The sequence below is a fragment of the Dasypus novemcinctus genome, chromosome 4, assembly GCF_030445035.2.
Source record: "Dasypus novemcinctus isolate mDasNov1 chromosome 4, mDasNov1.1.hap2, whole genome shotgun sequence".
Lineage (NCBI taxonomy): Eukaryota > Metazoa > Chordata > Mammalia > Cingulata > Dasypodidae > Dasypus > Dasypus novemcinctus.
The window spans coordinates 155,025,122-155,040,585 of NC_080676.1; the positions used below are offsets into that span (position 1 = coordinate 155,025,122).

The following is a 15,464-nucleotide window of genomic DNA, read 5'->3' on the forward strand; positions in this document are numbered from 1 at the left end:
AGCCTGCATCTCAATCCAGTCTGCTCACCAGCAATCTCCTAGTTATTCAAAAGGATAAGTTTCTGTTTGGAAATATTTCCCTCTCTCCCCCCACCCCCATGTGCCCAATTAGTGAATCTGCCCTTTAATTTGCTCAGTAATCAGATTCCACCAAGCTTATTGAAGTGTGAATTTTCTAACATATTTAAATCTCAAACATATATGGCTTTAGGGGAGCAGGTATAGCTCGGTGGTTGAGTGTCTGCTTCACATGTGTGAGGTCCCACATTCAATCCCTGGTACCTCCTTCAAACAAACAAACAAACAAAAATACACGGCTTTAAAACAGGCAGACATTCTTGGGAAATGACACGATGGCACTACTCAAAAAAAGGGGGAAAAAGTAGCATGTGAATTTTCATGGCAAAATGCCTAGTGACTCATGACCAAGGTGAATGTCACTTGTTAGATTCAGCAAATAAAGGACTAGGTTCTTTAGGGCTCTTGAGGGCTGGCACAGGAAGTTCATTGTTACCTCCCTTGTAACAAGGCTCCAGGGAAAATGCTGCCTGAGATGTCAACGGTATGGACAGACTTTCTGAACATGATCGGACTTGCTACCTTAGTGTCTTGTGTGGATATCTTTTCTAATAGAAAACTCGGCCAATTAACAATCAAAAACGTTTTTGTTTGGCAGATTTGCTTGTGATTAGGATATTCATTGCAGAACTCTGTACCGGTAAAAAGGAAATACTAAGACTTCTGATTGTATTCACTTTCCCTTTTTCTAAGTGATGCGCTCTGGTAGACCGTCTGTATAACACAGCAAAGCATTAGGAGTTTCTAAACCTAAAACGAGTTTAGACTTCAAAGGGTTTACCAGTTAATCCTCAGAAATAAAATGACAGAGAGCTTCTCCATAAAGAGCAATATTGTGCCAATTTATTATAGAATGCAGTTAAAAAAATATTTTGAGGTTAGCCCCTCCCGTTTAAAAGCACTTAACTAGAAACACTTGAACAGCTATGCAATGGTCTCTCTCACCTGCTTCACCCTCCACTGAGAACTGTAAACAGGGTTTTGAGAACATTCAATTATGATATGAACCACCAAAGGATTTAATGCAACGTATTTGTTTCTTAAAGAAAGCCATCTTTCAAATTTCCAAAGCATGCACTGTTACTTGGCATTAGGTATTTCAAAATGACAAAACATTGTTATGGTATTGTAAGGCTAAAGTATAATACCTCTTTACCAGACATATGCATTTCAACTAGAAAAAAAATTACAAATGCTAACCTAGTGTGACAATTCCATCAGGAATTGATGGGGAAAGGCACTGCATCCCTCTCATGTCACCACACACCGACTATCCACTTTACATGCTTTGAACTCGAGTCCTGTTAAACATTTTAACAGCATTTTCTACAACATACAATTCACAGGTAGGTTAATACATCTTACACTATTCTTCACTGCCCTATTTTTCACCCAAGTGTACAACAGTTATGAATATATAATATGAGCTTTATTTACAAGTTTATTTTGGTGTTTTAGTGGGGGTAAAAGCCAACCACCTAAACTGACAGTTCCCAAAAGGTATTTGGCTATGATTCATGTATATAAACTACCATGTGAAAGAAACAAATGAAACCTCTGTCCGACCCCAAACGCCTAAACTAAAATTTTTCACCTACTAAAAGTTGGCAGTGAAACTGCTATTCTCTGAATTTCATAACCTAGACTCTACACAGGAATTTCAGATGAACTGCTTTTGCAAAGCACAAGTTACATGTTGCACCAGATGGGATGCTGAGTGGGTGAACTCCAGGTAGAAAAATGTGTGCTGCTGAGGAGAAAGTCTTGAATCTGGAAGGGTAATTCATTTTCTAAATTCTTCCTGGTTTTCCCAGAGATGAAAAACAACAATGGTGTGACTGTATATGAACAAAGGTTAGTTCTGAAAACCAGTAATATACATGCACGAACATCAGAACACGAGAGAAAACAGATGGAAATGAGGTGCTACAACTCCCACCCTTGCAGTTGTTTTAACAACCTCTCTGCACCCGGCACCTTGCGTGGTGCCTCTCCCACCAGTGGAGATTCTACACAGTCGGCTGATTAGAAACAGAAAACTCTCCCCAGACCCACCGATCAGCCTTCCCTTGGCAAAAGACAACCACCCCCCAGCAAAGAACAAGTACAAAACACCACCGTAGTCGGTTTTCTCAAGGCGTTTCCAAATGTCCCTGTGCAATCATCACACACCCAGTGATGCACCCAGGACATCCTGGGTGCCGTGAACACTGACTGATGTGCAGCAGGAGAACAAGGAGACAAAGCCTTCGTTCTCTTCTGAGCAACATGGACTGGGACTTCTGCCACAACGACCGCAGTTGCCACCTCCTAAGGTGGGAGCAGCCACTTCCACAGTCAAAGGTTCGTCCCTGTGAGGAGGATTTGGAACACTTCTCCGTTCGGGCGCCCGCTCAGCTCAGGTGGATGGGTGTGTACTCCGGCCTTCTGGTCTGGATGATTTTTGGTTTGGGTCTCTTCATTCTTTCCATCTCATCATCCTCCTCGGTCTCCTGATCGCTCTCGCAGACGTGGACTACCACGCTGGGTGTGGTGGCCGTCGCCGCGTGTAACTCGTACTTTTCTCCTAGGGAAGGAAAATCAGGGTAACTTGGTGAGTCCTCGAGAGCAGAAAAGCAAGAGAACGGGGAAAGGCATGTGGGGGTCTTGGGCCAAGTTTCTGCGGGCGTTCCAGAGGGATTACCAGACTCAGCCGGACACGTTCAGGACCCTTCGGAAAGAGATAAGTTACCACAGCGGAGGAGTCTGTGGACAGTCAGATGCATGTGATGGGCGTTGGACGCATTTTTAAAATTACACTGCATGTGCCCAGCAGGCGTCCTAAACTGCCCACAGGCCTCTCCCTCTGCCAGCACTCCCCAGAGGGTGGCTCGGGTGCGGCAGCGTGAATAAACACGATTGGAAACAACGACCTGCATCTCCTTTGTGAGTGTCGCCTGAGAGGCACAGCACGCACCAGGGCCCGGGAATGCAGAACAGGAGCGGCTGCACCCAGCCAAGTGCTCTGAGAACCCCTTGACCGCGGCACCCTGTCGCTATGACAGCAGCTACCCCCCTCTGAGCCCAGGAGTGCCTGTCTGGCTGCTCCGTGCCCTCTTGCGTTTTCCCAGCTCTGCTCAGTAGAGTCCAGGCCGGACGGCTCCAGCCAGGGCAGGGTGAGCTTTCTGGAACTGAACATTCTAGCCAACCCGAGCCAAGAACCCAGGTGTCGCCTAGCTCGAGGAGGGGTCTGTAACTTGGGCGCTGATGGGAGGCAGACAGCAGAGCAGTCGCGCGCTCAGGCCCCACGCCAGCTGGACTGACTTTCGAGGGCTGCTGCTCACGGGCCTTTCCTACTTTCCTCCAGGAAAATGGGGCAATGACGGCCCCAACTTCACTGGCCTCATCACGTGAGGGGAGGCGTGCATAGCTTTGGTACAGACTCTCAGCTCTCGCTCCCTGCATGTGGCCCAGTCTTGGTATGATTTCAAAGGGAGCCTGGCCTGTCACGCAGGGCTGGGGGTGGCAGAAACGCCAGGGATTTAAACAGGGGTTGGGGGGAGCTTAGTGCTGGGAACTTCTCGGCAGTTCTGGGATGGAAGGAGGCCCCTCTCTGACCGCTGTGTGCTCCGAAGGGAAGCAGCAGCCGAGGGCGCGACCTGCCTCTTTCTAGGTGTGGCGGCTCTCCTGCTCACGAACAGAAGGCTGCCTCTCCACCCCAGGTGAGAATGGCATGTCCTTGTGACCGCACTGCAAGAGGTGCAAGAGCCTCTGCTCTCTCCCTCACCGAGAGATGGACGGAGACCCAGAGCGCTCACTCTCAAGATAGAGAATCCACCATTTGCTCGAGATCCTCGTTACAAATCCTAATCCGTCTACCCATCAGGCAAAATCCAGAAAGTTCAGGGTTGAGGATCCTTTTTGCAAAATCTTTGTCATCCTCTTGGCTGAACGTCACAACCAAAATGTGGGACAGTATTCAAGCTCATGGTTAGGTAAACCAAGGGCAAGTTGATTTTAGTATGTCCATTTTCTAAAAAGACTACTCAAGTGCCCATTCGGAAAAGGAGTGGCAGGTGCTGGGATGTGAAGGACTTCCACTCCTGGCACTTTCAAACAGGTCAACAGACTGACACCTGTCCCCAGGTGGAGAGCTGGGCCCCCTGGACCTTAACCTAGAGCCGTCTGCTTTGCTTGCAGGTACCTCGGCCAGGGGTGAACGATCGTGACCTTCATGCCCGATTAGCAGTATGTAATGTGAGTCTTACTTTATACCACCCCGGGCATTTCCGCTTGGGAGATATTTTCAGAAATGTGATCTTTTTGGTAGGAAACTGCTGATGGTCCAAGAAAATAAAACCTACAACCCATGGGAGCAGCAGCCTGCTGGTCTCAACGTTGATTCCATTTCTTTCAGGGAGAAGGCAGGGTGAAGGGCCCCAACCCTGCCATGCCCCTCAGCTGGGCCGGGGACCACCTACACTGCCTTGCTTTTTTAAGCCCTAAGTGCTTTCATAGGATGATCATGTCTATGGCTCACAACCTCATGGGAAACATCCACTTTGTAGATGTGCAGAGAGTGCATCCCCCTGGCACTGGGGTCTCCCCACAGGCCCGGGGCACCCCCTTCCTTCGGCAAGGTCAGGAGGGATGTGTGGCCCGTGGGGCAATACGGGGAGGATGGGCGTGACTGGGCTTTCTGACCCATGAAGCTCCTGTCCTCGCACATTTAAAAAGGCACGTGAGATTGGACTCAATGGCCAAGTCACCTTGACCAAAACTGAATTTCGAAAAGCAGGTCTGGTGTCCCTTTCCAAAGTCCAACTGGGCACCCCCACCAGGCACGACGGGATCTGGAGGCCAAGCTCAAGGCCCCCCCGGCTTTGCTCAGCAGGTGAGGGGCTGGCTTCACCCGGCGCCTGCCAGGACCAGCTTCGCGCTCTCTCGAGGCCTTCCCTAGGGGATGAGGTGAAAGCAGCCTGCAGGCCCGGCGTGAGTTCCAGTGATACAGAGGACACCCAAGGACAGAGAAGAGTCACGAACATGCTTGCATAGGCTCACGTGAGCTGACGAGGACGACGGGGCACTGCCGCACCTGGGGCCTCCGCCACGCTGCCCCTGCCCCCCAGGCCTGGCTGCCTCCCCACCCGGCCACCCCCGCCTGGGAGCAGCCTTACCTGGCCCCAGCTTGGAGATAGCGTATAAAAGGTCGTAGTTAATGACGGGAGTGGCATCTTCCACTTGTTTCCAACCGACAGGCGGAGAGGCGGGAGGAGAGATCAAAAACTGCTTGTCTGGGTTTGGTGGAGCCAAGTGTGAGCTTCCTATGTGTAAAGTCTGAGGAGAGAGAGAAAGAGATGCCAGGGATTCACGCGGGCGGAACGGCCGTGCCGCCACAGCACCTGCTGACAGCCTGGCCAGGGCAGGTGTGGAAGGAAAGTCGGTGTCCAGGTGGCAGGCAGGTGGGTGTCGAGGGGGAAATCCTGCGCTGTCTGGGGGGAGGTGAAGGGGCGCCCATAGCTACATGTTTACAGCCCCTGCGAGGGCCCGGGGACTCACAGGCACTGGGACTGTAGGATGCACAGAAAATTGCAGAGGTGATTTCACTATGAATGGAAAACCCAAAGTCTCTGCGGAGGAGGTTAGGAGATTCTTAGCATCCCCTTCTTCCAGCTCCTCGTGCTGCCAAGACATCAACCGAGGCTCAGAAGGCCAGGTTTTTTCAGGGCAGCAAAGCTGGGTGGGGGTCTCAGGACGGCCGCCCCACCGTGGCCCAGCAGCCACCCACCCACCAGCACTGCTCTGTGCTTCTGCCTCCGGGCATGCCGAATGCGATGAAGTAAAAGGTCCTGCCTTCCAGGAGATGGAAAAAAAGAAAACGGAATAATAGCTTATGCTCCTGGTTTGGACTTAAGAATTGAGGCTTTATAAGAAGGCCGTCCAGAGAGAAGTGACATCAAGATCTTATCACAGTTGTCTGGGTAGCAAGGTTAGAAGTGATTTTTATCGATTTCCTTTGTACTTCTTATGTGTTTCCCCCAATTCCTGCCATGAACATGCATTACTTTCATCATCAGGAAGAAAAAGCCTACCAAAGTAATTATTTCCATAAACCCTCACTCAACGCAGAAAAGAGAATCGTCCTAGAGGAAGGGACCCGTGGACCCAAGGTCAAAGCCGGCCAGACCTGCGCCCACCGCCAGGGGGCAGGGCAGCACAGCGCACTGGGACTTCTACTGCTCTAAGAGAAAAGGCGTTTGGGTGGGAAGCTCTCTCCAGGGTCTGCTCCTGTCCCGGGGGGGGGGCAACTGGCCTGAAAGGACCTGCAGGGCCTCTCCCCTCCCACTGCCCATCCTGCTGGCCCCGTTCCATCATCCAATGGAACCCGGGGGGCTCCCTTGACGGGGGTCACCTATCAGCTCAGGTCCTGGGAGGAGGACTCCAGGGCGTGCTGGGGTGGGACCCAGGCTGGCAGGATGATTCGCTGGCATCTAGACGCAACCTGTCTGCTTAAGGCAGCTTTGTTTTGTTTTCCTTTCAGGCTGGGGCAGGCAGCCCCATGCTGGTCCCTGACTCTTTTGCAGACCTCTCCTTTCTCAGAGCCGAGAGGCACGTGGGTCTCTGCCAAGTGCCTGCTGGGAGCCTGCGAGGAACGAGAGCCGCAGCTCGGGCAGGCACGGGCCGGGAGCCGTGCCCTCCAGGGGACTCTGTCTAAAGCCGGCTGCCCACCTCTTAGGACTCTGGGGAGCCATGGTCCCCAGTGGCACACCTTACCTGTACCACCTCACAGAACAAACACAAAAGGCTTTTGCCTGGCACCGAGCATCGCTGAAACCATTTTTGAGGTTGCTTTCAGATACACCTTGTTCTTTCCTTAAAATAGATGCTATTGCAGGGACAGATGCTGGACATTATATATCCACTGAATGGACTGGAGGGAGAGTTTAAACTACAATGAAACTATAATCCATGTGGTGTAGCAGTGCTCCAAAATGTATTCACCAAAAGCAATGAACGGGCCACAGTGATAAAAGAGGTTGATGTGAGAGGAGTGGGAGGGTGGGAAGTGGGGTACGTGGGAACCTCTTATATTTTTTAATGTAACATTTTTTTGTGATTTATGTATCTTGAAAGATAATTATTAAAAAAAACGAGGCAATGTAAAAAAGATAAAGGAAATGCAAATAAAACATAGGTGAGATGTTGAAATTTTAGAGTATGAATTTTGCCTTTCCCAAGAAGAATTCTTGGAGTGTTAATCAATGCACAAGGCAAGCAAGGTGGAAGCTGCTTGCGGGGGAGGGAGAAGGAGCTCACAGGTCCACAAAGCCCACTCACCTGAGCAAAGTACAGCTTCATTTCCTTCCCGAGGAATTCGGTCTTGTGCAGCTGGAGTCTCGCATCTGCTGCAGACAAAGGGTTGCTGAAGTTTATTCTGACTCGTTTGAAGCTCTTAAAATACTGAAAGGTGATATCCTTGTCATATGTCCGAAAAAGGGATTCAAATTTGGCCTGAAAAATTACAATAAAAACAAAAGGAGTTAGAATTGACCTGCACCTGAGCTTTGGCCAGACAACCTCATTACATTTCTCATCAAGGGGATGAGTTATCAGACATTTCCAGAACTCCTAACTTGTTTCTTAGAGAAGACAGAGAATTGGCCCTCTAATGAGGATATACTGCACTTTCTGCCCTTGGAGTCCTAATGCAGGTGATTTTATAAGAAAGTCAGTAGTATGGTCATGAAATTTCATAAGCAGAGCAATGATCGACACGAACACTTTTTTTTAGGAGGTGCTGGGGATTGAACCCAGGGCCTTGTATGGGGAAGCAGGTGCTCAACCACTAAGCTACACCTGCTCCCCAACACTCAACCACTTTTTACAGAAATAGAAACAGAAACTTTTTTTAAAAAGTTGAAAGCTCATTCTCCCAGGAGGTACACTTTAGGAGACTTGTTAACCTCTGGCCCAACCAGTCCAGGTAAGGCCAGCGCCCGCCCAGCTGAGGGTGCTGCTGGGTACATCTTTTTTAGTTTAGTTTAGTTTTTTGGGTACATCTTTTTTTTACTGGAATCAGTCCACTTAGGAAAGTCACAAACTCTCTGGATTTCCATCCTGAAAATGAAGCTACTGGTCTCCAGCGCTCCTTTCAGCTCTGAAAGTCTATCAACAATCCTCAGCTAGACATTGCCCAAAAGAAGACAAAAGTCCTTCTTTAGGGCTTAAAGCACTGCAGCTAATTTGGAAAAAAAAAAAAAAATTGGAATTGAAAAACGAACGAAATTAATAACGCCTTTTTTTTCTTTAATGTAAAGGAATGGTTTTAAAAATTCACTCTCTTGTTTTAAACTTCAGTCTGTTGTTTTTTTTAACTCTCCAAAATAATACTGGTTTGGAAGCGAATGTACTGCAAATGGACTCATCTCTGTAAGCTGGTTTTACGACGTATGTACATCCAGCCCTAGCTGGGTCCCGGGGCGAGGGGGTGCCTGGGAGGGCCACTGCAATCCCCAGGAGTCCAGCTGGAGATGGAGGGAGGGGACAGCTGAAGGGTCAGAGAAGACGGCATGGGCTTGAGCCGCCGTGTTTCTAGAGTTCACCCCATGTTCAAGGCTTTGGACAGGCTGCTGGAATCCACGTGAAAGGCAGAGGGGCTGCTGAGAGCTCCCAGAGACAGGACCGGTTCAAGAATGTCCCAGCTAGAAAGCGCCGGAGGGAACGATGGCTGCGACCTGGCGGCAGGAGGCCGCCAGCTCCGGCACCTGCCGCCCAGGGGCTGCCTGTCCCCGCAGGCCGGCTTTCCAAGTGGGGGTGCCGATGGCGCACAAGCCTGCCCTCCTCGCAGCTCCCTGTTTTTCCCTTTAGTTCATGAAAATTCCTGTGACCCTCCCGGGAGGGCTGGGCATAGTAGATGCTTAACATCTTATCTCACCTGGCTGTGCTGGCAGGGCACCTTTGTCCCTCTATCTCCCTCATCACAGATCACACGCAGCTTTCCAGCCTCCGTGTGCTTAGTAAACTTGGCCTTTCGCCTGAGCTCAACAACAGGCACTCTGACCAACGGCAGTTGTCAAGTTATGATTCAGAATTTTGGAGAGGTGACTTTGCTGAATATTTTTAGAATTCAAGTTGGGATTCAGGACCAGGACACAAGAGGTGAGACATATATCTGTTAAATTCACATCACTATTAGATGGTAACCAATAATGTCTATCTACATATTACAGTTGTTGGATGCTGTCTCCACTCAATGAAAAAAAAAAAAGAACAATTTTACTCACGTAAGTCTAACATGAAAGATCTTGACATACTCTACAAACACTACTGCCCTGACACGCAAGCATCATAAAGAATTAGGGAGTTAATTGTGATTTAAAAAAAGAAAAAGAAAACTTCACACGTCCCAATACGACTTTGGTTATAAAGCATACGACACAAACACCCCCCGTATCTTCAACAAGCAGCGCATATGAAACAGGATTCATTCACATACAACATTACAACTGTCTTAAAGTTTACCTGATAGCTGGGTAGCTACGGGAAAAAATCTTACATTTAAGTCAAAGTATGCAGTGATAAAATGACGAATAATATTTTGTCATCAACGAGAGCTCCTTTCCAGAAGGTACTCTTATCCCACTTAAATTATTTATCCAGGTTGTTTTTTGTTTTTGCAGTCCAGGTGCATTTTCTCCAGCTAGAAAAATCTGAAAACTGGGGGACAAGCCCTTGTAACAGCTGGCAAAGCGCATAACGTTTACTACCTAAGTAAACTCAAATTATTCTGAACTCCAGCTGGGAGAACACCACCCTCAGAATACTTCCAACGTATACAGAATGAACAACAGACGAGGCAAAGTTCTGCCTTATTATGTGGTCCTGGAGGTTTATCAAATACTGAGAACTTTGCAAATTCCTTCCCGGTTCCTCAGGCAATAGCGTTTGATTTTTAAAGCTACTCTGGATTGATTCCAAACCCCCAAAACCCACAAGAGAGCCACGTACCCCCCAGTATTTCAGTTAATGGTCCGCATTAGCGTAATGCTTTGAAATGCTCAAAAGCCACATTATATTAGAAGCCTTACCCTGGTTTCACTTTCGCTGAAGATATCAGTGTTTGCCACACAGGCAATCAAGGAGCTAAAACTGTAGTTAAAAGTTCTAAAATGCATCTTGCCTTCTTAATAGTGAAAGCACCAGGGACCCGCGCAGTCAAGTCCCAAGCGAGCCTCTCCGTAGGTTCTCTCTGGAGCCAGCGCTTATAAAGCAACGAGGGCCAGCCCCTTGGGTAAAAAAGTGCAGCTTCCAGAGCATCCTGTTTGGACAGCAAATTCCTGAGTCAAGTCCTGCATGCTTGCAGGCAGACTGGGACAAAGTCTAAGTTTCTCCTGGAAAGAGGTGACGTCAACACCTTAGTCATTTTCCCTATGCTAATTAACTGCCTTGGGGAGGATGGAAAAAACAGCTGAGGCTTGCTTGGCAGCTGCTTTATCAAGCCCTATTGCGGCATAGTTTCCACTGGTAGTAATTCCATTCAGCACTCGGACAACATGCTCCTCGGCTGAATGGGACGACTCTCCTTGAGATGGAAAATGTTACAGCAGTGCGGGGACAGAGGTCCGGGCAGTAAACAGCAATTAGCCTCCAGGGGAATTTCAAGGCTTTAGGCAACCTGGAAACTACAAGTCTTGATCAGCTTGATCCTAGCAGTTTCCTGAAAAAGTCCCAGCTAGTTTCAAATTGGGGCATTAGAGAAAACATCCTGAAATCTGTCTTGGTCAATGAATTCTGTTTGTAAAAGAAAAAAGTGGAATTAATTTTGAAATGTAGTCTCTTCTAACTGACCTTTCAGTCCCTGCTTGTTAGCATTATGGGGTGGGGGGAAGTGACCCTAAAGCAATCCTGGGGTTTTCCTTTGAAAGCCGGATTATTACAATTTGAGAATGAGGAGTATGCAACACTTCGATCATTTTCTAATGGCTACTACATGCAGGCAAAGGTTCCAAAACATTTTAAAGAACCCAGTCTCTGAATAGGAGAAAAAGAATCATTCAGAAGCCCTGCTTAGAGACTCATAGACGCAATGTTCTTTTACAAAATAGTCCAAGAAGAAGAAACAGAAAGAAAGTACATATGATTGAAAGTTGGGGCAGCTGGTCTTCTCAGGTGAGACACCTAGTCTGGAGAAGCACATGGGGATGGGAGGACTGAGCTCAGGATTCTCTTTCAAAATGTTGCAACTTTTTAAACATCTAAGTGACTTACCAGCTTAGCTCCCTGGGGCAGTCCGGGCTAAGTCCTTCTGCCCTCTCCCCAATTTCATCATAACCTAAAAATAGTCAAGTTATTTAAAAATCATTCTCCAGGAGCATGCAGTGACAGCTCTTGATCCTCTGAAAGTTAAGGGGGAACCCCACCCCCCCTTTTAAAAATCTGTTTTATTGAGATAGTAATATAGTCATATACCATACAACGCATCCAAGGTGTACAAGCAATGGTTTTTAGTATAACCAGAGTAGTGCATTCATCACCACAATCAATTTTAGAACATTTTCATTTCTCCAAAGAGAAAAACGTCATATTCCTTCGCAGTCACCTCTTACTCCCTCTATCCTTCCCCAGCTCTGCATGACCACGAATCTAGTTCTGTTCCTATAGATTTACTTATATTTACATTTCATACAAATGGTATAACATGTGTAGTACTTTTGTGTCTGGTTTCTTGCATTTAGCATAATGGCTTTTTGAAAAATTACTGTAACTTTTTTTAAATTAGAGAAGTTGTCGGTTTACATAAAAGTCACGTTAAAAAAAACACATCATCTCCATAAACCCCCCTATTGTTGAACTTTGCATCAGTGTGGTACCTTTGTTATATATAGCTGATGGAAGAATATTAAAACACCACTGTTAGTAGCCCATAGTTTGCATTAGGTGTATTTTTTCCCATATACCACCCTATTATTAACACTTTATGGTAGTGACGTGCTTCTATTATAGTTCATGAAAGAACATTCCTGTATTTATACTATCAACCAGTCATCACCCACCACTGGGTTCACTGTGTTATACAGTTCCCTGTTTCATCCTCTAACTTTCCTTCTAGTAACATCCACTTTTAAGCTTCTAAAAGTTACATGGAATCCCACCATTCACATTTAAAAATTAACTTCAAAGAAATCATTCAGTCAGTCAATAATTTAAAAGAATGTATGCTGTAGGAAAAAAACAAACCAGAGCATGTATCCCTCCAAAAAAGAAAAGCCAAGTCTTCTTGGAGGAGTGTTGCGTGTTGCGTAATTTCAATGCACCGTGACTTGCTGCCAACTGTAGAGTTAGGTAAGAAACCGGTTCTGGTGTTTGCTTTGCCAAATTACCCAGAACTCCCAACCAGAAAAGATCTAAACACGTATTCTTAAAAAAATAGGAACCTGGGAACAATATGACTTGCATCAAACCCCAAGAGAAACTGGTCGTAGTGGATTGTGCTTCGGATGGAACGTGCTTGTCTAGAACAAGACATTGTCAGCGTAAGGAGGCAAACGCAGAGTTTGGTGGTTCTGGGAGTGGGTAAGGGGGACAGGGGGAGGAGGCCAGCCACGCAGCATGCGTTCCACCTCTCCAGAGAGGCCAGGAGCCTCCCGGCAGCGCCCTCCCTCCCGCCAACCCCCTGCCGCCTGGTCTTTCTCCTGACGTCCACCTTGGCTGACAGAGTTCAAGGGTGATTGGAGCAGGAAGAGGAGACTAATCGCACTTCTTCTTTTTTTTTTTTTAATTGTGACATGAAGTTTCCAATTCACTTTTTTGGGGGCAAAGTTGGAACATTTCTGTTCATCTGAGAAAACAGTACTGAACTCAACCAAATCTACAATTTTGGTTTCCTTATGGCGATGAAAAAAATAGCACAGTGAAGCATTTGAAGACTGTCAAACTGTCTTTGCTCGTAGAAATGACAGCTCTTTCACTAGGTTGCCAGAGAGCCTAAGAAAACACGGAATTCGGTACCTACCTTTGAATTGATTTTAGGCTTCATCTGAATCAAAGTTAGTGAATGTGAGCATTTCCACTTTCAGATCAGGAAGAGGGGCTTGTCCGAATGGGGGCTGCCAGCGGGGGCAGCTGGGTGGATGCTATCTGGCAAAAATCACCAGATACCAGAGCCCTAACGCAAGAGGTGGGGAGCAGATTAGTGTTTCGAGCTGTGTCACCCTGAGGGACAGGGCTCCGCAGCAGAGCTCGGTGCCCCAGGTGGCCACGGGGACAGCGCAGGGGCCTCCTGGGACACCTGCCCCCAAGCCGGAGGTGACGCTGCTTTAAGTACATCCCAGCGTCCCTCCACCTGCCAACCTGCCGGTTCTTGTTAACAGCGCCTGTTCTCCGACTGCACGAGGGTTACACACAAACTTCAATTTCTAAACCACCTAAGCGTTTTGAATCTGATTTGTCAAAAGCCATGCTTTCCCTACAGGGAATTAAAAATTTATCCAAAGCAAGCATAAAAAAAGTCGACTTTCCTACTTGATATTTCTTGGTGGTTGGGAGACAATTACATTCTTGATTCTTGTGCGCTCGTCAGATTGAAGGGATGTGAAGAAAGGAGCGACCACAGCAGTATCTCTTTGGAAACAACCCTTTGAGAAGCAGACCAAAAAATTGCCCTCAAAAAGAGTAAAACTGAAACCAGAAGTTAAGAGAGAAAGAGATTTAAAAAATGTTTTAGTCAACGCAAAGCTTCGAGAGAACTCAGAGTTCACGTTTCTTCTACTGACCTTATAAAAATCATAAATGAATCTCTTTAACCTGCATTTGCCTCCTCGGGCTTCACAGTTAGAGCATATTTTCATTAAGAAGTTTCTATTTTCAGGGAGGAAAAATTGAGGTTTATGCTGAATTCCGTCGTGCCCATTACAGCATTCCTCAAGCATAGCTGGGATTACCTCAGCACTTCCATTACGATCCCCAGGAGTTCACAAATGGGACAAGAATGTGCCACGGGCCTGGCAGCTGTGGATTCAAAGCCAGGGAGGGCTTTGGCTTTGCTGGGCAAACCTGAGCTGGGCAAAGGAGGGGACGATTCGCAAAAGTCTCTTGTGAAGGAAAAGGACACACTGGACTCAGACGAGGTGGCACTGCGAACGAAACTTACCTTTTATTCGAAAGGTTAACTTCTGAGGGAATGGAGCAGTTCCTGAATGCTTGGAGCCTTCCCTCTGTAATGGGGGGGAGAGTTCGTTCCCCCCACCTAAATGACGACACACACACACGAGGCAGCTGCCTTACCCACCTGTATCGTTTTCTAGCTGAAGTTATTTGAGCAGCGTGTGCTTCTCTTGAATTTGTCAAACGGGTTAGCATGACATTCAGAATTGTGCTGGCATGAACCATCTGAAGGAGGCAGATCCTGAACACAGTCGGTGGTGGCCATGCCACCTGCGCTTCTCTTTCCCAATTCACTGATAAGGATCCCACGGTTCCGCGGGGCACACTGTTTCATATAGCCAGGACTTCCCCACACTCCTTCTGCTGAACTATGCTCACCTAGTGGCAGTGCCCTGTGGCTCTGGGATGAGGAGCCCCGTTCTGAGCCTGCCGCGCTGTGGTCAATTTCTTAGGCGCAAAAACAGGTTGTACATATCCCCAACGTAAAACTTCCCAGAGCCAAGCTTGGACCACATTCCTCTCTGGTTATGAAGACTTCAGGGCTTTCCACTGCTCCTTAGGTTGAGGACCAAGTCTTCTGCTTAGTAGTCACCCACCCATTCATTCATCCCTCCACTCATTCATTTGTTTATTTGCCTAAGTACTACTCTAGGTAGTGAGGATTCATCAGTGAACAAAACAAATATTGCTGTCTTCACGGAGCTTACACTCTAGACAGGGAGAATGACAATAAACAAGAAGAATGAGTAAAATATGTCATATGTATAGTGCCTGACAAGTGCTGGGAATAAAGAGGAAAGGAGAGATAGGAAAAGCTGGGAAGGGGCATGCTGAAAGTTTAGGAAGACGAGCTGGGGAGCGTCCCTGAGAGGTGGTATTTGAGGACAGGGAGACCTGCGGGAAGTGGGGGGATGTTGGGGGAACAGCATCCCAGGCTGGCTACGGAGGAGGGCGTGGGAGGGCGGCTGGGAATGCAGACATGAGTGGCCTTCGCCCACTGGACGGACTGGCTTATATGCCGATGGATGGGAGCCACTGAGGGCTGCAAGCAGAGGGAGGACACATCTCACTTCCACTCTGATCTCTGGAAGGGGCAGAGGTGGGGGTGGGTGCCCAGAGAGGTGGTGGCTGGAGCAGGCAGGGCAGTGAGACCTCGACACACCCTCCACTGGGCCCGTTTCCTCTGCTTCCCTCTGCAGGCTTCTCTCTGGTCTTACCTCAGCCTGTCAAACTCCTACTTATAC

The 15,464-nt window shown here is 47.8% G+C and overlaps 1 protein-coding gene across 1 annotated transcript in view; it reads right to left on the minus strand.

Moving 5' to 3' along the window:
* Positions 1-899: 899 nt before the first annotated feature.
* The window catches only part of RCAN1 (regulator of calcineurin 1), an 85,656-nt gene continuing 71,091 nt past the window's right edge, over positions 900-15,464 (minus strand). Inside the window, exons 2-4 of the mRNA XM_004474472.4 lie at positions 7,396-7,569; positions 5,235-5,394; positions 900-2,644 (exon numbers count right to left, since the gene is read on the minus strand). Coding sequence (XP_004474529.1) covers positions 2,472-2,644; positions 5,235-5,394; positions 7,396-7,569 — 507 coding nt within the window. The 3' untranslated portion in view covers positions 900-2,471. The remainder of the gene's footprint in view (positions 2,645-5,234; positions 5,395-7,395; positions 7,570-15,464) is intronic.